The 20942-nt window shown below is 52.3% G+C and overlaps 1 protein-coding gene across 6 annotated transcripts in view; it reads right to left on the reverse strand.

Moving 5' to 3' along the window:
* LOC144111213 (latrophilin Cirl-like) overlaps positions 1-20942 on the reverse strand; it is a 378723-nt gene that overhangs the window by 29430 nt on the left and 328351 nt on the right. For all 6 annotated transcript variants that reach the window (XM_077644425.1, XM_077644426.1, XM_077644424.1 and 3 more), the window contains 2 exons: positions 9030-9213; positions 231-374 (listed from right to left, as the gene is read on the reverse strand). In XM_077644425.1, coding sequence (XP_077500551.1) covers positions 231-374; positions 9030-9213 — 328 coding nt within the window. The remainder of the gene's footprint in view (positions 1-230; positions 375-9029; positions 9214-20942) is intronic.

A 20942-nucleotide genomic window follows, 5' to 3' on the forward strand; every position in this document is an offset into this window, starting at 1 on the left:
CAAACGGGCCACCAAATGCCACCACACGCGTCAAATTCCGGCGTGAATATAGCAGCGGTTTAGTCGAGAGAAACCTTTTACAAGGTGCAGTTAGGGATGCAAAAATCACGCCAGTTCAAGATTTGGCCGGGTGTATACTATTCCGAGCAAAGCTGTTTATCTGTGATGAGCAGCGCTAGTAGTACAGCCGCTGCTGCTGTTTACGTATAGCAGAGTAGAGTCGCACTCACCGTTACGGGCGCTTCCGAGCAGCGCCTGGGGCGGGAACACGAGCGTGTCCTGCATGCGCATCCAGACCGTGCCGTGCACGTCCTCGTGCACGGGGAAGCGGATCTCGGAGGCGGCCCACGTCTCCACCAGGCGCACGGAAACCACTGCGCGCGGGACAGACACGGCGAAGAACCCCATCGTGAGTCACGAGTCAGAACCTCAGTCTTAGAAATAATACTTGTTGCAGCGTTTACTCGAACTGACGGCTTGCATCAGCGGCATAGCGGCCGAGGGCCGCCGCGGTGGCTGAGTGGTTACGGCGCTCGGCTGCTGACCCGAAAGACGCGGGTTCGATACCAGCCTCGGCGTTCGAATTTCGGCGAAGGCGAAACTCTAGAGGCCCGTGTACTGTGCGATGTCAGTGCACGTTAAAGAACCCCAGTTGGTCGAAATATCCGGAGCCCTTGACTACAGCTCTCATAGCGTGAGTCACTTTGGGACGTTAAACCCCCATAACCCAAACCTCCATAGCAGCCGCCATGTTGGTGTACCACGGCCGCTGTGGCAGAATGTGCGCCTATCTAATCCGTTTATTGCCAACTACTTCGACGTGCACTGTGAGACCTATGCGGTGTGCAGTATCATGACGCCCGCGATGTCGTCACCATTTCATGCATACCAGTTCATGTCATAATACCCCAATCCTAACAATACTGCCCCATCATATGCGATAGTATATATATCAACCGATGCTGACACTGAGATGACCTTGAGCGGAACTCTACTGTAAATTTTTGTCTGCGCCTTCTTTTTGAGATGCGCTCCTCTAACGCAAAGGCCAGAATGAAGTTGTAATTCGAACTTGAGAAGCCTTCGCTAGATCCGCTACAGTTATTCCACTTACTAAAATTCACACGACAATGACTATCTACTAATGTCTTAATAAGGGAGTGATTAGTTTTTGACATCCACAGAAGAGTAGCCATACGGTTACAAACGAAAGCTAAAAGATGAGGAAAATTTCGTCCTGGTCCGTGCTTCGAACCCGGACCAGGCGTCGCACCCTTGAAGAAAGTGGAACTGTCAAAATCATAATGAAATAAGGGGCAGCCGCGATGCCCAACCGGTTAAATTTGTTTAATAGTGCCGAAACTTAAGAACATGCTTTACTCCCCACTATAGTCGGTGTTTACCGCGGGTACGCATTTAAGACTTGGCTGAAACTCGCCTGTCGGCCTGATGCCCCGAAACATTTTTTCCTATTTTTTTTTCCCCTGTCTCGCTTTAGCCGCCTCAATCCTTCTGCGCAATTTTTACGAGACTACCAATCAAAATTACGATAAAGAAAAACGCACCAAGATTCACTTACAGAGGTTTCTAAGCCCGAAAGAAAAAAAGGCAGGAGGATGCAGGTTGGAACAAATGGAAAACCGCAAAACACCGAGGAATACGATAACTCAGTTTGGCGAATCCAGCTAGCAGCCCTGCCTGAGGCGGTCTTCACAGAGGCGCTGCGCATCACTTGGCGTCGAATTCGAGCCGGAGGGCGCTGGAGGCGAAGAACCCCGAAGAGTCCGATCTCATTTCACTTCAGGGTATACCTCTAACGTGTCCGAGGCTATCATTTTCTTTTGTGTTTTATTTATGTTTTGAACCCGGCACTGGTATTTCGTTTCTATGCGACGCGGCGTTTACGTTCTCAGCTGTTGACAGCGAAAAAAAAAATCGGATTTCTAACTTCCCCAAACAACGAGTCGGTGATTAGAAAAGCTGACAACGTTTAAACTAGCTGCGTCAAAATAGCGAAATTCAACACCAGCAGGCGTGCGCGATCTCAATTTTTTTAACTCTACCTTTTTAACCCATTCCCTAATTCTTTTCCTTCACGGAACGATGCAGGGCAACTATAATATAAAGATTCGTTACCTGATAGATTCCATTTTTGAAATTCTCGCCCTTCGTGATTGGCTGAAGTGACTCCACACGCCGCCTTCACTCTTCGTTATTGGCTGAAGCCTACGGCGCGTCATTGCTTCAGCCGATGGCGAAGAGTGGGAAATTCAAAAATCGAATGAATTAGGGAAGGGATACCGACCCTGCAGGTGTTCATCACGGTTACCATGCCTTTCCATATATCTACTTTTAACTATTACACAGAGGCGCACTCTCTGTGGCTTCGCTAGGTGCGAGGACGCTGGTGCATCGAGGCAGGATAACAGTCAAGTGTGACGCCGTACCACAGGACTTATTCGAGAGTAACACACATAGCAATCGCTGAAAAATAAATCAGCATTCGGGCGTCGAGGAACAGAGAGCGTGTTCTCAGCGTGGTGCCGAGGGCTTCGACGAATGAACGGATGAGCCGATTAAAAGTGGCAGATAGATGTGAGCACAGCTTCGTCACCAGGCGCTGCGCGTATCATTTGCAGAGGACTCGTGAACGGAGCGGCGCAATTCGGGCAGAAAATGCCATAAGGAAACGTTCCGGCCTTTATGGGTTCGTATAGCTTTCGCTTAAAACAATTCACGTTGCCGTGGGCCTCAATGCGAAAGTCGACGCCGCAGTGGCCGCACAGTGATCGGGAAAATGTTTCTATTACAGCACAGGGAAGACACACAAGCGCATGAAGAAGGGAGGAAACGAACAGAACTGTTCCACGGTCATTCCTAGGCCGCGTGATCGGTGTAAGAGAGGCGTATGCATTACGGCCGTCGTAACGTTACGCAATCTCTCTAGCCAGAAGGAAGACGCGCTTCGAATGACGCCAAACGAGCAGGGCCGATTCAACAGCACGGAGAGAGGTGTCAGACGTCTCTCGTGAGGGGGGGTTGCGCTCATTCCCGGCGGGCATTGAGGAGCAAGCAGAGGAAAATGGGGAGCTGCGGGAAAGGTTAGAGGCCTCATCCAGTGCCCAAATTACATCCGGGCACACGTTCACGGTCGGCAGTACGCGTTTGAACTTCGTAAGTTGGCCAGGAGGACGACGCAGCAAAGAAAGAGGGAGATGAGTGTGTTAGCGCGGAAACCGGAGGTGGGAGGAGACCGCCGGCGGGAGCGTAAAGCAAATGAGGATGAAAGGAAAGGGGAAAAAAGAGGGAAACGAGCACCGGTGCTGCGATGAGTACACCTACAGAGAAGACAGCGAAATAATCAGGCAAGAGTGAATCCGAGGCGGGGGTGTCGGGAAGGTGAGACGCAAAGGGCCGAGAGAGGAGGGCTGCGCCCTTCTTCCCCGCACTTCCCTTCCGGCCAGAAACGGGAGGATGCCCCCCGAACCCTTTCCTGTCCGGAGGCCAAGCTATAGTGCGAGGCGGCCGCGGACGCAGGGGATCCAATTTACGGAGAGCCGGAATTTTCATTAGCGCCCGGTACGGGAGAGCCCATATAGCGGTCGGACGAGCCATACTTCCAACGTAAAGGTACTCTCTCTCTCTCATCTGCCTCTTCCCTTTTTGTTTTGTCATTCTGTGCATCCTTTATTTTCGCCGTCTCCCACCACCCCTTCAACCTTCAACCTCTGAGGCCTTGTGTAGGAGGTATTCACGTGACGTCACAGGCGCCATTTTGATGTTCAATGACCAGCTTCAGTGGAGTGGGGCCGGAGGGACGGGGGGGGGGGGGGGGGGGGGGGAGGATAAGCCCGGTTCTACTCGCACCGCAGCCTTCCGCCGTGCTGCTGCATGGTCGCCAAGATGGCGACCACCACGGCTTGAGTGTATGCAGCACGCTCATACTAGTACGTATTCCAGGCAACGCGGAGTTGCGAGAAAACACGAGAGTAGCAAACTCGAGACACCACTCCGTTTTAGGGATGTGTGTCACGTGTAACGGTACGCAACGTGCGCCGAGGTCAGCGTACTTTCGCGAAGACGCCAGTGAAGATGCCAAGCGCTTGCACGGCCAGTGGCTGAGTACGAGGTGAGAATGGCTGGTACGCCTGCAGCTGAAAGCACTACCTCCCAAACTCCCTAGAGACCTTTAGCGTAGGCAGACCTTATCAGTTAGTGGAATAGGGGATTGGCGAGCCGAAAGTGCGCAGGCGCAGGAGAATAACGCGCCTCGGGTTATCATTCAGCGCATGCGCACTGGTGCCCACTATTCCCCTATCCCTCTAACCGATAAGGTCTCCCAACGCTAAATGTCAATACTGCCACTCAAGTGAATAACGATGAAGCAGACGCTGGCGAATGGAACCTGACGGAACGAACCGAAGCGACGGAAGCCAGGTCGGGCCAGTTTGTACGCGTAATACAAGAAACAGGAAAGGGAACCCGGACTCAAGCCCAGGAAACCGAATAGACTTTTCCTCAGCATCAAACTTTAAAAAGTCGCATGAGCATAATGCATTGAGGGGGAAACTGGATAAAGGAAAGCAAATACAATGCACGTCACTCAAATCAGAGAAGTAAGTGTCGACTTCGTGCAACTAAGCTCCTGTTTGTTGTACCTATATGTTTGCTGTGGCTGTGTTTTTCATGTTTGTTGTACTTATATGTGCCAGGGGCTCCGAGCATTCTGCCATAAGTTTACTAACACCAGCTGTAACAAATTCTGAACCAAAGTGTTATTTCGCCAATAGAAGCCAGGAAAACCGCCATAGTCACAGGGAACGCAATGGTGCTCTTATGATAGGAATGGCAGCTCTAAAACTCGCTGGAAACGGAGCTAAGGTGAGCCTCTGGCAAACACAACGAAGAGACCAAAAGACAAAAGGCTGGATTCATCAGTGATGAAAGCAACTCGCAGCCCTCGCAGCCGGCACTGAGAGAGAGAGAACTGTTTTCGAAAAGGTTTACAATGCGCACAAAACGAAGCGAGGAAGTGGAAAGGTGCGAAAAGCACTGAGCCATCAGCAAACAAACACGAGTGCAGGCCACCGTTTTCTCCGCTTTTCCTTTTCGTCCTGCAAAAAAGACACACACTAACGGTCGTGAGCGCTGAAATAGAGTGCAGAAAAAAAAAGCGAAAGGCCGGGTAAATTGTGGATGCGGAGGCAACAGACGAGGGCGCGAAATGAAGACAGCAAAAAAAGAAAAACCGCGCGAAAGGTAGCCAGCGGAAGCAAACAAAGCTGGAGCCCAATAGGCCAATCCGATGCTTCGTTTTTCCGGCCGGGCTTCCGCGGCCAGGGACGGAAGAAGAGACCATAACGCGAAGATGCGGAAACCAAGCCCAGACGCGTCTTCAATTCCGGACCCTTTCATCTCCGATGGGCCGAAACAAATCGAGCCGAAAAAAAAGGAGAAAATGCTACCCCGCGCGCGGAAGAAAACGGGAAATCAGCAGCAACCGGAGCGAGGCCTGAACCACGGAATTCTACCAGAGTGAAACGGCGAACGACGGGAAATAACGTTTGCGCTCGCTGTGTGCGGATGCGTCTCGAGCAAACACGAACGGCACGCTGAAGAGGCGACCACCGCGGCGTCCTTACGCGAATGCTCCAGGAGGTCTCGGCTCGCTCTGGCAGAGTTCTACGGCAGCTGGGCACGCCAGCACAGGAATGCCTGCCTGAACAAAACCGCTCAGTGCAATGGAGGTTCGATCTCAGATGCACTCGCAAATGGTCCCGCTAAGAAAAAATTTGGCGAGGTTTAACTCTTCTAAACCGGTTAGACTGAGATTCCGATGTTTTAGCCTCACTAACGGGCGAAGCCGTCGTCAAATACACAGCTGCGGCACCCACCGCCGCTAACCGTTCGGATTGTTTTATCATTAATAACTCGCGCAATCCGTACATATTTATTATTGTGTAAATAGTTTTTGTGTTTATTGCCTCTCCCACCTATCCTCTCTTTGTGTCCCCTCACCTCTTTCATTTCATTTCTCCATTCTGCCTGCTATCCTTTACTTCCGCTGCCCCAGCTCAGGTGCTTCAGAATAGATGGCAGATGCCGGGGCTAGCAAAAATCTTATCCTTCCTTTTTATTATTATTTTAATAAAACCACTTACTACTACTACTTTCTCTCCTGGTCATACTTCCGTTGCTTCGCAAGTCTACATTCTCGTTGCTGCTCTGTTTGAGCGTCATCTGCAGTACACCTTCTCGACGAGCTATATCGGCCGGATAGATGATCGGACGCGGCTTGACGGCGGCGCCGAAGAGTTTACACACTCGGACAGGCGCGCCCCATGCGTGGCGAAACCGAAGGAGAAACTGCCGACGTAGCAACTGTTGCGCACTCTCCCAGTCACGTGGTATCGCAGCGGCGAAGCCGGATAGTGCGTGCAGCTGCGCCTCTCACAGTCTGCCGTCTCCTAATCACATGGTATCAAAGCGGCGGAGCCGGCGAGCGCGCGCAAGTTCGCCTATGCCTGGCGAGTCACGTGGTTTGCCTGCGCTCTGGGGCCTCAAGGTCAAATGCGCATCAACACTGACCTTGGGAGACGTGTAGTATTAGAGCTTTCGCTCTAGAAGTGTTCAAAGGTGGACGCAGTATTATAGCGCTAAACACTTTGCAGCCGCACTGGAACCGGAAGGGTACACGGAGTAATTCGCTCTGCGCAGACACCAGACTAAGCAGAAAACAACAAAGAAATGAAGAGTTGAGAAAATTACGTGCACTGTATGCCTGACAAAGCGGACTGAATAAAAACCCTGCCCCGTGCTGCAGTTGGAGGAAGAATGATCGGACCGATCGGGAAAACCGGTGTTCCGCCAGCTACACGAATCGCGGCAGCACACTTGGAGAACTATGCTTTGCAGTCCGAACGACGAACGCTCGAAGTGCTGCGAAGCGCAAGGCGAATATGGACAACATGCATCAAGCAGGCGAGGGTACAGTGCCTGCCTTTCCCTCAATTCTCTCATCCTGCGTCGCATTAGTGTCCTGCACTGAATTTCATGTACTAAAGACACCGGAACTGACTGCGTACTATTAATGAGAGTAAAGGACATTTTGCCCTTGTAAAGAACAAGCGCAAGAGTGCAAAATTACAACATTAAGTCGAAGGGGTATAAGCTTCAACGTCAGTTGACATTCTATGTCATAGTAAATTATGATGATGCATGTGAGTTCACTGAAACTCTCAAAACAATAAGTGAACAATGTCATAACGACTATTTTGTCCCTACAGATGCACGTCGCCCGATGCCTGGATATGAAAAATCAGAGCCTCCTCTTACATTAGCGATTCCGATGACTGGACAGCGGCCGGCTTCTCGTAAGCATGCATTCTTGCGCGTCCCGTTTACTTGCTCTCTTAACCGTGGCGAAGCAGCTAGCTCAAGCCAAAATCAGGCGGTAATCAGGTGTTTTCCTAGCGATTCCGCTGCAACTCTGATGTCTGGTCTGCCTTTCGGGCAAGATCACATCACGTGGTCTCCCGGTTGATGGTGGAACTGCCTCTCAGTCGTCGCGGTAGCCAGGACATAACATCACCTCATAAACCTACTTGACCAACCAGCAGCTCTAAGTGGGTGATGATGGTGAACAAGAAGAGTGCATAGCTAGCAGGCGGCTAAGACACGGTGCTTCCCGGTCTGAAGAAACAACCGGACCAACACATCAAATCACACAACTGCGCTGCTCATTCAGCAATACCGTCGTCTCATCACGCTACCGGCTTGCTTGCTTAGTTAATTTTCAACTTTGACCGAGTTTAACTCGTAATCGGCTAGCCATGCCTAGCAATCCAAAGACTACCGACAAAGACACAGCCGCTTATTTCTCTCTCTCTCTCTCTCTCTCTGTGCGTGTGTGTCGTCATTCTCAAGGACGGCATCTGTTCGCGCTTAAACTTTTCACAAGATCGATATGCACCCACTCGCCTCAAAAAGTAGTTCGAATGTTAGAAGACGTTTTCAGCTCCGCGGTCGCGTATGCAAGTTCGAGGCGCTCAGGACTCGCTCACTCTGCTCCGCTGAGCGGTTACTGGGAAATGCGCGTCCCTGCTCGGACTTCCGCACTCAGCCACGAAACGCGCTGCTCTTCCCGCTGCTCCCGGGAGGGCCTGGCATCCCCTGGCGGGCGTTCTCGGCCCTTATCGTTCGCGCCACGTCCCGGGTTCCCGCCGACGGGATGTTTGACCTGTCCACCGCACTGTTGTTCCTCCAGTGAGGCAAACTTCTATCCGCTCTCGCCCGTGCCCGCAAAGCCCGATGGCGCAGCGGCTGGGACGCCTCGGGGCAGCGACGAGCGGGCGCCAAACTGTGCCCACCGGCAAACGATGCAGCCGTCTCGGGGCACGAACGGTGTGCGAGCAGCGGGCAGTTGTTTGCTGCGGTTGCCTCTCAGAGCTTCCGCTGCATGCGCTTATATTTCTTCAAGCTGTTGGCTATAGGTTGCCTTTTGTATAGCATGACGTACCGCGGGGAACACGTGGCCAGCGGAGCAGCCCGCCGCAACGTCAACAACGACCATGCGTTGCTTTGCTCGTTCGATCATAGACAAACTAATTTTCGGTACAACTGAGCGCACTATAGGGCCGTATTTCATACCGAAACAAACCGAAAGGCATGGTGGATTCCATTCGGGCGCGCGTGAGGGGCAGTGTGTTGCGTGAAGCGCAGAGTCATTAGGGAGTTTTAGCATGGCGTAAAACACCAGCGCTACTGCCTACCGCGAGCCGCCAATGATGATGCGCAGATGACCCAAAGGCGCTAGGGAAGCACCTGACGCCTCGACATCTGAGCATCCTCTTTGGTGGCTCGCTGTACGCGGGACGCCGATGCGCTTAAGATATACGCCATGCTAAAACTCCCTAATTTAGGGTAAAGGGTGGATCAGTGGATTTGACTACTCCCTTCTTCGACTCCCCAATTAACGAGTCATCATCCGAGCCACCACTCGTGGGCGTACAAGAAGCAGGGTCACTCACGGACGTTTCCATGCGCCCTTGAGAACCGGAAGGCGGCGTTCCTGGTGTCGGCCAGCAGCCAGGTGGAGTTGTCCAGCGCCTGGAGCAGGGCGCCCGCCACGTGACGTCGCTCGCCGGGGGGAAGCTCCAGCCACGAGTCGCGCTGGTAGTCCTCCAGGAGGTTGCTGCTGATCTCCACCGTAGACTGCGGAGCAAACACAGGTGCCCCGTTAGTAATATACACTGCACTGTACTCCTTCGCGGCAACAGGCCCGGTACGCCAAGATCATCATCATCGTCATCACCAGCCTGACTACACCCACTGCAGGGCAAAGACCTCTCCTATGTCTCTGCCGAATTAACCCTGTCCTTTGTCAGCTGCGCCCACCCTACGCCTGCAAACTTCTTAATCTCATCTCCCCACCTAACCTTCTGCCGCCCCCTGCTACGCTTGCTCTCTCTTGGAATCCACTCCGTCACCCTTGAGGACCAGCGGTTTTACCTTGCCTTCGCATCACCCAGTCTCGACGGCTTCGAACTAAACAAGCAGTAAACAATCGGACAGAAAAGGCTCGGAAAGGGGACACAAAGGAAAGTGCAACGTGAGCCGATGCGTGAGAAAGCCGTGAAGAGGGACAGCCGAGGCCGGCTCATGCAAAAGCTTTGTTTACAGAGCGACCGCCGACATCCCGCCTCTCCTTTCGCGGACCAGACGGCGACGCTTGTTAGGGCGGCAACGTGCGGGGAAACAGTTTGGAACTCGTCGCCGCTTCCCTACACCGAGAGAAGTGAACTCGCTCGCACCTCTCTTCATCCCCCGGAGCGAGTTAGGGCCCGTTTCTTGGGAGCGCCAACTCGGCGCACTCCCCGGGCAGCCGCCGCCGGCGCTGCCGAGGAAACGCTCCTCCATTGTCCTTCAACGGCCTAGAACCCAAGGTGCGACCACTGCGGAGTTCCGTTCAGCACTACCGAAACTGACGTCATGCGCAGTGCCGAGGCGGAGCGCCAATGTGGCAGACCACGACAGTTCATTCCGAGCACAGAACAGCTTACAAAGTTGACGCGGTGGTGGACTTTAAAGAGTAGCTGACCCCCTCCCCATTTCGCTTCTCCGAGGCGAGAAATTGCTACGAAAAAAAAAAACACGCGAAACTCCATTTCTCGACGCAGAAAGTCCCGCGAATGCATTGCGCAAATAGGTCCACCACACTCTTTAAGAGTCATTTATATACCCTACCCTTTTCTAACACGTTCAATCCCTCGAACAACAGACGTATTAGACGCATATTTATGGCTTTGATCTGCAGTGCATCCCGCTATGAGATGACAGCGAGCCAGGAAGGAAGAGCGAAGAAAGAGAAAAAAAAAAGAACACCAAGGTGAACTTTCCCCCGCTGCACGAATCTGCGAACGCACTGCCCAACTTTCGCTGCAAACAGTGGGGGGCAGGAGAGGCCCCAGTTTTCCCGTGAGGATGTCAATCTGCCCCGGAGGCGCTGGCACGTCTGGGCACTCCTCCTCTCCCAACGCTTCCCTGCGGGGCGCGCACAGCGGAGCCCGAGACCCGACCTCGGGGCCACCGAGATCTGATTTGCGAAGCACCAGGCCCCTCGGCTCAGAGCGCCGCCGCCTTGTGTGCGCTCCGCCGACTGCAAGCAACCGCTTATTGGAACACGTCTGCGGGGCCCAGACGGATGCAGTCGCTTTGCGTAGACGGGAGGCTCTGGAGCCTTCGGAAATGTGCCCGCTTAGCAGTGCGGCCGCGTTCCATTCGTTCCTTCATGCATTTATTCATTCGCACCTTCATTCCGTTGCGCCTGAGCTCAATGGTTTATTTATTTCCCCCAACCACGCACTCGTTCGTGCATTACTTCGGCCAGTGGTTCATTCGCTGACTGGCCTGGCCCCATTGCCGACCGCTTATTAAATCAGCCATGCCTGCTCTCATCGTTCCTGCGTGTAGTCACCAACACTTCGATCGCGCGCTTACACTGACTCACCGGGTTAGTTTCATTCATTCATTCATTCATTCATTCATTCATTCATTCATTCACTTCGGTGTTCTTGCTTGATTATTAGTTCACTGTGTCTCCTTGACTCAATCGCAGAACAATCATAACTGCGACAACATACAGACATGACCTATGACGAGATCGATGACAAAACTACGAGAGCTACTGTCTGGCGACAGCACACCGCATGCACACGCTTGAACATGTCCAACATTCTTGGACAAAAATCTCGAATATCAGAAAACTGTAACGTACTGCTAAGGAAATATTGAACGTAATGGTCCATTCTTTCGATATGTAGCAAAATATTTCTTTTGTTGTGCTTCCATCGCTCGCGTCGAGCAGTTGTGACAGCCACAGAAAACCAACAGGGGACGCCTTTGACGATAGCAAAAGCGTAACAGCGAGAAAAAAAATGCATGCCTACCGACGGGAGATCTGAGGGTGTATTGATTGTTATAGTGAAATATTAGAATATACACAAAAATTACGTTCATTAACTCTGGCCCGTTCAAAAATGCTTTTGTCGAGAATTGCTGGGTACAGGTGACGGAAGCTTGAAGGACAAGATTCAAAGCAGAACTCATTGCATGCCACACAAGGAAACAGTGGTATAGCACTACAACAGACAGGCGAGCAATGATTCACTGGTCAAATTACTCCCTCAATATTCTGTTCGTTAGTTTCTGGCCGTTCGGGAAATAAGCGGCCACAGCTCGTTCGCTTATTTAAACATAATGTCCTCCGCTACGTTATTCATCATTTGAAGCACTCCAAAGCGTTCGCTTCGCTCTGCAGCCGCTCATTCACTTGATTCGCTCCTTCAGCCGCACAGCACGGCGTTCAGAATCGCTTCGCAGGAACCTACTTCATACATATTCACAACGTCCGCGCCTAGCCTCGGTGATGTTTTTCTGGGTTTAGACAAAGTGATGTCATTGTAGTTTTCTTTTCCTACCAGTAAGCAAACCCGCCGCGGTGGCTCAGTGGTTAGAGCGCTCGACTACTGATCCGGAGTTCCCGAGTTCGAACCCGACCGCGGCGGCTGCGTCTTTATGGAGGCAAAACGCTAAGGCGCCCGTGTGCTGTGCGATGTCAGTGCACGTTAAAGATCCCCAGGTAGTCGAAATCATTCCGGAGCCCTCCACTACGGCACCTCTCTCTTCCTTTCTTCTTTCACTCGCTCCCTTATCCCTTCCCTTACGGCGCGGTTCAGGTGTCCAGCGATATATGAGACAGACACTGCGCCATTTGCTTTCCCCAAAAACCAGTTGTTATTCTTATTACCAGTAAGCAAAGCGAGAATTAAACAGAACAGCTGGGCAAGTCTGGTGCGGAAATCTACTTTTTCCTGAGAATCGGAGGGGCTGCCGGAATCAAGACACGTGCCCTTTAGATGCTTTGCAGATGCTCGCTAATGTCACGACCCGGTGTGAACAGCTGAGTCAGACAGCCAGGAGTTGCGAATGGCGGCTTCCGATGACTGACACTATGGGCAAGCGGCAAGTGACTGAAAACCAATCAGGACGGAAATAGACCCACAGAAAGGAATTACTTTGTGTGTGCCTTGCGTATACCCTGCTAGCAACAGCCTACGGGCACGTGAAATAGTGAACCGCCTTTCCGCTCTCTCCTTTCTCTCTCTCCTTCCGTTCCCCTTCCCACGTGTGGGGTAGAATACTGGGCGTCGCCAAGCTAACCTCCCTGCCTATCCGTTCATTTTCTCTCTCTCTCTCTGTACCTCAGATTTCGAGTAAACTTGACGCTGTAATCGATTCAGTAATGCTCATAATAAAAATACGGCACAACGTATCATTAACATTCAAATTACCCACGCGAATAGCCACCACGTAATAGCATATACGCATGCGCAGTTCGTCAACAAGTGCTAATGCCGTGATTTTCAGCAGTGCAAATTGTGCAGGGAACGAGCGTTGGCAGATGACGACGGCCGAAGCGAGCCGATGGGCGCACGGAAAACCGCGAAAAGTTTTCGCCAGTCAATTTTCACGGCAGGCGATGCGAACAGTTTGGGCACGCTTCATCGAAGCCCGGTTGCGTTATCCGGGACACAGCGAACCGCGGCGCCGGCTCCGGTAATGGGGCCCCGCGGGCCACCGCTGTCACCTCCCTCGGAGAGAAGAGCAGTCGGGCCGAGTCGAGACGCTCTCGAGCGAGGGCCGAGACGCGGACCCATATATCCACGCGCGAGGGACTCTAACCGCGTGTCGCGCACCCTCGTGGAGAAAAAAGTAAACAAGATACGGGCGTACGGAAAGAAAAGCGACAAAAGCGTAACGCTCGAGTGGCCGCCGGTCCGCGGCACACTCGGGGTGAATTGCAAATGAGAACTGGGTTCACTGACTCGCAAGGTCAAAGTTGCGAGTGGCGAAGAGAGGAGTTTCGTGCAGGTAAAGATCGATCTTGAGATTGGAGGTACACGGTAAGTGCTTTGCATACGACGGGGTGTACAGCGAAGGCGCACAGCTCCTCGCAATGAGATGCAAAGTGCGTGGCAACGCGTTGCTGCGGGTTCAGTCGCGCCTTTCGCTCGGCGCGGAGAACATGGCTAAGCGAGAAGAAAACTAGAGCGCGATGACGCGCTAGAGGGCAGCACACGGACGCGCTTCAGCAGCGCACCTGTGCGCCTTCGCTACTCTCAACATCCCCCACGATGATGCGTTTGTGTCTGAACGTGACAGCGGTAGGCAGTCGCTCACAGAAGAACGCGAGAAAGCTTCATAGCTGGCCTAAGGCGTGTAGGGCTGTTTCGAAAGCAAGATTCACGGTGCCCCCGAAGAGACTGTTAGGGTTCGTCGACAAGAGTACGAAGATGCACGGATAAAAATCACGGCCCTCATAGTCGCTAAGCACCTCGTTTAACTGATTTTTTTTAAAGCGGTGAGCCTAAATAACCTGCCTCATGAAGCGAAATCCACGTGTGTGTGTGTGTGTGTGTGTGTGTGTGTGTGTGTGTGTGTGTGTGTGTGTGTGTGTGTGTGTGTGTGTGTGTGTGTGTGTGTGTGTGTGTGTGTGTGTGTGTGTGTGTGTGTGTGTGTGTGTGTGTGTGTGTGTGTGTGTGTGTGTGTGTGTGTGTGTGTGTGTGTGTGTGTGTGTGTGTGTGTGTGTGTGTGTGTGTGTGTGTGTGTGTGTCCTGCGCACGCGCAGTGAGAAAGGCGGGCCAGGTGAGGCCACTGCGCATGGGCAGCCAGCGACCGGCAATTCGCTGTACGTCTCCGCTACGCTGAATCTCTCTTTTAAAGCTACATTCACGTCTCGGTTCATAAGCTCCACATGAACAATCACATTACGCGATGGCATATACAGCTCGTTCGATCGAAAAGCCGTCGGCATAGTAGTAGTCGGCAGCACGTGTCAGAAATAATCGGGGACTGCGTAAAAAAAAATCATATCGTGGTAATTTATGGTTCTGAGGATTGATGGTCGATTGGTGTGTGTGATAGGCGATGGCGACTTAATGAAATCATTGTAATTAATTGATCAATCAAAGTAATGAAACACTAAAAAATGGAGAGGGTTCAAAGGTGTCAAAATGATCCGAATGAAAACACAATGCTTGATGATGCTAATTAAAAAATTTAGAGTGCGTAATTGATCAATCAATTAACTGCAACAACTGAAAAATGAAAAATGCGCTCGAAGGTCCCAAACTGTTCATAATGGAAAGCCAATGTTTGCTGACGCTAGGTGTAGGTGTATATCGTCGTCCTGATAGAATAATCTTGTAAAAAAAAAAATCCTAAACAGTCGCATCGGCATCAGGTGACGCACCAAACGGCGTACGCTATCGCGTCAACTCATAAGTGCAGCACTGGAGTCCTCCAACGTTTTTCAACTTCCCTTAACAGGTAGGTATACTTTCTAGCCACATTTAGCCACTATGTCGTTGCGCCTTGAAACCGCATGCCCTTACAAAAATTCCAAGACAGTTCATAGACATTCTATAGCCTCTGTATGGACTGCACGTGGACTGACTATGGAGGAAATTTGTAAAGGGGTAATATTCAACGTCCCGGAGAAATGAGGTCGCTCTTGGCGCCATACAGACGCGAAGAGAAGAAAAGGGAGTGAGTCAGGAGGCTGGAGTTTGGAGAAACAGCAGGCCTCCCCCCAGGTGGCGCCAGAAGTACGGGCCAGCAGACGGCGCAATCACCGTCAAAAAGATGATAAGAAAGAGAAGCGCAGCTCAATTAACGAAATGTGCCGGAAGAAAAAAGGCGGGGAGAAGAGGTGGGGGTTGACGGCCTCACCGTTCGCGCAATTTCTGGCGGAATGAAATGGCGAATGGACGCTAAAAATAGAAAAGAATAACACAGTTACACGCAAGCGCCACACTGGCCCCCGCAGTCGACAAGACGGATGGATGACTGCAGCGCTAAATGGGAAGACCCCCTCCCTCCATTCCTCCTTCCGGTCCGGTATGGATGTCGCGACGAAATTAGAGGCCCAGGAGCAACCGAATTAAACAAGTAACGGCGACGCAGCAATCGCAGGAAAGGTTCGAAATGAAGGCGGCGGAGATGATTACTTGGCCCCGAGAATGTGCAGAGATGAAAAGTCGCAGCTCCAGACGGTCTTGCTCGAGCAAGATGAATACACTAGGCGAGCCCGTTTTTCTGTCTTTGCAAACTGACGACGAGTAATTTTCAGTTTCCAACTTGTATTACGAGAAGTTAATTGCTACTCGCATGAGCGGTGCAAAGAAAAGCCTGGAACCTGACTCACTGTCACGCCGGCATGTCGTCGCGTTTTAAGAGAGTCCGGAAACAATCAGGACCACCCCCGGTGCGACCGTTGCGAGCACCGGCTGAGGATGAAGGACTTCATGCGCCTCTCAAAACCCTACGCGGCGCTAAAAGAAAGTCACGAAATAAGGCATGCGAGATTAGCGCACACAGTGAGTGCCATAAGCGCGAGTTAAGAGTATCCCTTGAAAACTTCGTTGGTCATTAAGAGAGCTACGCATTGTTGGTGCTATATTATACTGTCTTGTGCAATGGCCCCTGGACCTCAGTCAAGTTGCAAATCAACTTTAAAAACAGCGGACCATTGGCAATTTTGTCCTATAATTAATCTGAAAATTAAAATTAGTTGATTTGATTTTATTGATTTCTCCCAGCACAATCCACGCTTGTCATCTGGCGCGAAACTACGGTCGGATATGTGCCAAGAAAAAGGCGGATTTTTCCGGTCAAGGGACCCCCCTTTCCAGCCAATGGCGTCGGCCGATTCTCGTGAACCTGTTAGACTGAGTAGCGTGACAGTGCGGGGAGGGAACTATCCCCTTTCATCTAGCAGGTTCATGAGAAATGCCGACGCCACTGGCTGGAAGGAGAAAAAACCGCTTTTTTTTTTCTTGACTTGAATCCGACTATATATATAGTGCCTGACAGGTGTATCTATGACAGCGCTTCGGCTGAAGAAATAAGTGAAAAAGAAGTGGATGAACGTGGAACACAGCTGAAAGAGAATAGCTATGCATTAATTATTGCGGTTGACGGAATTGTTGACTCACAACTGAACTTGAGTCTGAAGAAACGGCCTAGAGGAGGACGTACAGTGCTATACGGTCTGGCAACAGGAAAATTTCTACATATTATCTACGGCAACGTTAATATTCTTCTCAAGCATTGCAGCACTGCTGAAGTTTGTGCCAGCTAATCGCAAGTCGGAGTCCCGCTAGAATGGCTCGTAACTGGTGGACACCAGCGAGATTATCAATTAAGCGCACCAACAGCCGGACAGCGGAGGCACCGGTGGCCAATCAGAGACAGTCGTCGCATGCGCTGCGCGAGTTCGGACCCTGATTGGCTGCTGTCAGGTGCAACAAGACTTCCGGGAGACCCTCTTTTGAAGCAACCCGGTTCAGGTAGTCTTCCCCGATAGATACGAACGCACGGCAGACAGTGCGATATGCCATCTAATAAACATCGCGTCTCTAGTCGTGATACGGCCAACCGCCTGAACCGCCATTAAGACGCCCGCATAGCGCGACGAAACCGGCGCGCAATTCCCAGGGAGCACGGTTCAGCACCGACGGTCGGGCGTATATCACGCGGAAAGTGCGCGCATCAATCACGTTTTACGGCGTCGGCAGCTTTTACAGCTGCTATATCGACAAAAGAACTCGTCAGAGACGAGATATATACCGACACACGCCCCCTCTGCCCAAGAGGCGTGTATCTCGATATGAGCAGATGAAAACGAACAAAAAGGTGCTTCGGTCGTCCGGTATTCGCGCACCTCCGAGAAGGAAGTCGACAGCTGAACTCTGCGCAGCGTTTCGAGCGAAGCGATGGAGCCAATGCGATGACGACGACGTATGGCGCACAAACGACGAGTCGGGAAACCAGCGAAAGAAGAGCTTGCCGCGCCAGACTGCAGCCGCATATATCCCTATATAATGTTGGCCATTTTGTGGGCATGCAGCAATATGCTTCGGCGCCCAACGCCTCCTTCCACAAGGGCAGGTGCGAGGCATCTGCGAAAAATCGCAGTTACGTTTTCTTTTTTTGCTTTCCTCTCCCCGCGAAGGGCATCACAGATTGAAACAAATTTCATCGCCCACTTAAGTACCACTGCTCCCGAAGTTGCGAATGCACCTTTCTTGTCTGCAGTGAGCCGCACACACATCCACTTACCTAAAGTGAACGGATATTTGCGGAACGTCAGAAATATGTTCTCAACGCTCCGGCGTGCTTACAACCGCCATTAAAATAAAAAAAAAGCGGCCCGTGGTCTTTTCTGTCGATTTTTTTTGCGACATAAAGCACACTCCCATGGTGGTCAGGCCGACATTGCTTTCCTGAGATGCGTTCAGTGTGCGCTGGGCGATGGACGCGAACGGCATGAGCTCTAGACTCAGAATGAAGGCGAAGGCCGACGAAAGCCGCCGTTGGCTCAGCTTGCACGCGGCTGTTAATTCAGTTGCCGTCTGCGGCATATACGGGGCTTTTATTCATGTTTCCAATGAACAAATGAAACTCCCAAAGACGCTCGGAGACAACGCCAGAGGAAGCACGACAGCCGCACTTTGCTGCAGCGCAGTGCAAGGGCTTCAAATAAGGACCACTCACAGACCATAGCCGAAGTGAAGAAGAACGTTTCTACACGACCAGACGCATTTCCGCAGAACTATCGGCCGCACAACAGTGTTGCCGGGGCTGGCCGAAAATGCCAAACCTCCCTATTTCCGCGATCCGACCGAAAACGAAATGCCAGAGAACAGCGACTTCTGGCACAAGCTTTACAGTTAATTCATTACTGCTCATGCCGTAAGGCCTCGTTATATGAGTACACACGAAATGCCAAACCCTTTGTGATCGCGTAGCACACAGGGCAATTAAACTGTTTTACGAGTATGTTCGGATAAACAGCAAATTCAGAACGAAAAAAAAATGCGCAGGCAGTTATACAATGTGATGCGACAAACCTGGACTAGCAGTATTAGCATTGCATTTCTTTTGCACTGATCCCTTTCCCACAGCATCATGCAGTGGGAAGCGCGTCATGCAGTGCGTTATGCTGGCAACAAGTCACGTGATTCGGTAGTTTCCAGGCGAGCGAGCGCTGTCGGCTCACGTGGCGTGACGTCAGAGCCAAGCCCCTGCTACTCCTGGTTTGAAGGTCACATTTCATCACCACATGACCTTCACCGTTGTACGGGCGGAGTAGAGCTTTCGCTCTAAAAACAATCTTGCATTTAGAATTTCTGGTGACATAGGCGGCATGACAGCACCAGCTGAGCCCATTTCCCCGTTGTCATGCAGAACTCCTATACAAAGAGTCAGCGATGGCGGCCGCTAGATGGGATGGAGCCCCCAAAGGCAGTGAAGAAACAGCCCGCACAAGACTCGCGACGCCGTCCTTTCGTAGAACTGCTGTGCACTGCGCGTTTTCTACTCTTACTCGCCGTAGCCTTCGTTTTGTGACGATTCGTGCACATGCACCGGTGCCACGGCGAGCCGGTCAGTGACTTTTCCTGGAGACGGTTGGCCGCGCCGTCCTGGCGTCGGAGAGACATGACCATATTTGGTTGTGGCGGAGAAACATGACCATATATGGTAACCGTCGACGGCTCTGTCGAACGACGCCTGAGTGTCCCCGTCATTATGCACCCCTCGAGAGCCACGGGGGAGTAGACAAAGGCGCGGCCACGGCTGAAGAAAGAAGCAAAGGCTTTAAAAGCGGAAGCCGACGGGAGGAAGGGGGGAGCGATCGGGGCGAGTGGACGAGAGGGCCGGAGACGGAGCGAGGCAGAAGACTGGGGCTGCGCATTGACCTGAGCCCGGGGTCTAGCCGTCGCTAACGTTCGACCTTCGCCAACGCGCCTCCACGCCTGGCAGCTCATCCAACGACCAGCCGAGAACGAGGGCAGCACAGCCACGAGGAACTCCCAGCCCGGCCGCTGCAGACAACCAGCCATTCATCGAGCCCGTGCCACACCACGCTGACTCAGCCCCGGCGAAGACGAGCACAGCTTCTGTCCCGTAAGCGGCATCGAGCCACATGCTTTAATTAAATCACTTCAAAATCATTTTGGAGTCTGTGCATCAAGCTCCTCATGCCCGGTGTGGACCCAGGGCCATTTGAAGAAACTGGTTCATCACAGTTTACCTAATAGCGTGTGCACCGCTTCACACAGCTGGGAAGAGTGGTGATAGATTTACGCATTCAACTACTAACTTCAATGACTTCCCCACAGCATTGTCTTCGTTAAACGTAGCTCATTTTCCTTTGCAGGTTTTGGGAGTTGTCATGAAGAAAACTCACAAATCTGTTTGCTCCATCGTGTTCCCGATTACGAGCACCACAGCAACCACAGCCCCACAGCTGCTGTGAGCTCTCGTCGCTTTGAGAGCGACGACTGCTAGGTTTCGTCATCCACAACGCATGCACAACGAAGGAATGTAAAACACGCGAGCGCAGTGCCGAGAAACGGAGCATCTCTCCACCAGCCAGGAAAACCGTCTCGCGGTGCAACCGCAGTGGGACAATGATCGCGGGGAACAAACGTTGCTCCACACGGGCTGTTCTCGGCGAAAACGTTTGCGCTCGGCGACACTCATTAGAGCCCCCCGGATGGGGAAGGCGAGCCCTAACCGGCGGCCCCAGCTCGAGCGAGCACAGAGCGAGCGCGCAGTCATCAGCCGACAATATCTCACTCCCGCGAGGCAAGCCAGAATAGAAGCCGCGAGGAGCGGCAGAGAGTTGTTAAGTAGCCTGCCAGGCCCAATCCATCTAATGCGGAGCCGGAGGCCAACGAGCGCCGGGAGAGGAGGAGGGACACATCGTTCATCTGGCCGCTGTGCTGGTATACAGTTGCGATGCGGCGAGCGCTCACATGCGGGACGAGAACCATAAACGTCACTTCCCCCCTTCCTTTCTGTTCCAAAGCTGCCGACCCCTGGCGGACGCTGCCGCGTTGAGTGAGACGTCGCGGTGCGTCGTGCGTCTTGTCCGAAGCAAAGACGCCGCTCGTCGCTCGTCGACCCGACTAGATGCGAGCTCAACACACGGCTCTCTTGCGAACAGAAGTGGCAATGCGCCCCGGGCCACCTCCCGAGAGGTTTCTCGACGTGCAGTCGCGCTTTCTTTTTGTTGCTTCTTACGTGTGTAGTAATGAAGACATGCAAGCTTCGGCGAACATTTCTCCGATCGTAACCTGTCACGGTGATCGCTAGTGAGCTATTTCCCGCTCGTCGTGAGAGTCTCGGAAGGTTCCCCTGACCGCCCTGTCTCCGCAAAGAATGTGCGCTGATTGAGCGGGCGTCGAATGCGACGATACACCACGCGGCATATCCGCAGAGGTCGAACTATCCGACCAGAAACGGGATCCGGAGCGTGTTTTTCGCCACGCTTTATTGGGTCAGTATGAGGATGAAAGGCCGTAGCGAAAAAA

This window comes from Amblyomma americanum, chromosome 11 (genome assembly GCF_052857255.1).
Source record: "Amblyomma americanum isolate KBUSLIRL-KWMA chromosome 11, ASM5285725v1, whole genome shotgun sequence".
NCBI lineage: Eukaryota > Metazoa > Arthropoda > Arachnida > Ixodida > Ixodidae > Amblyomma > Amblyomma americanum.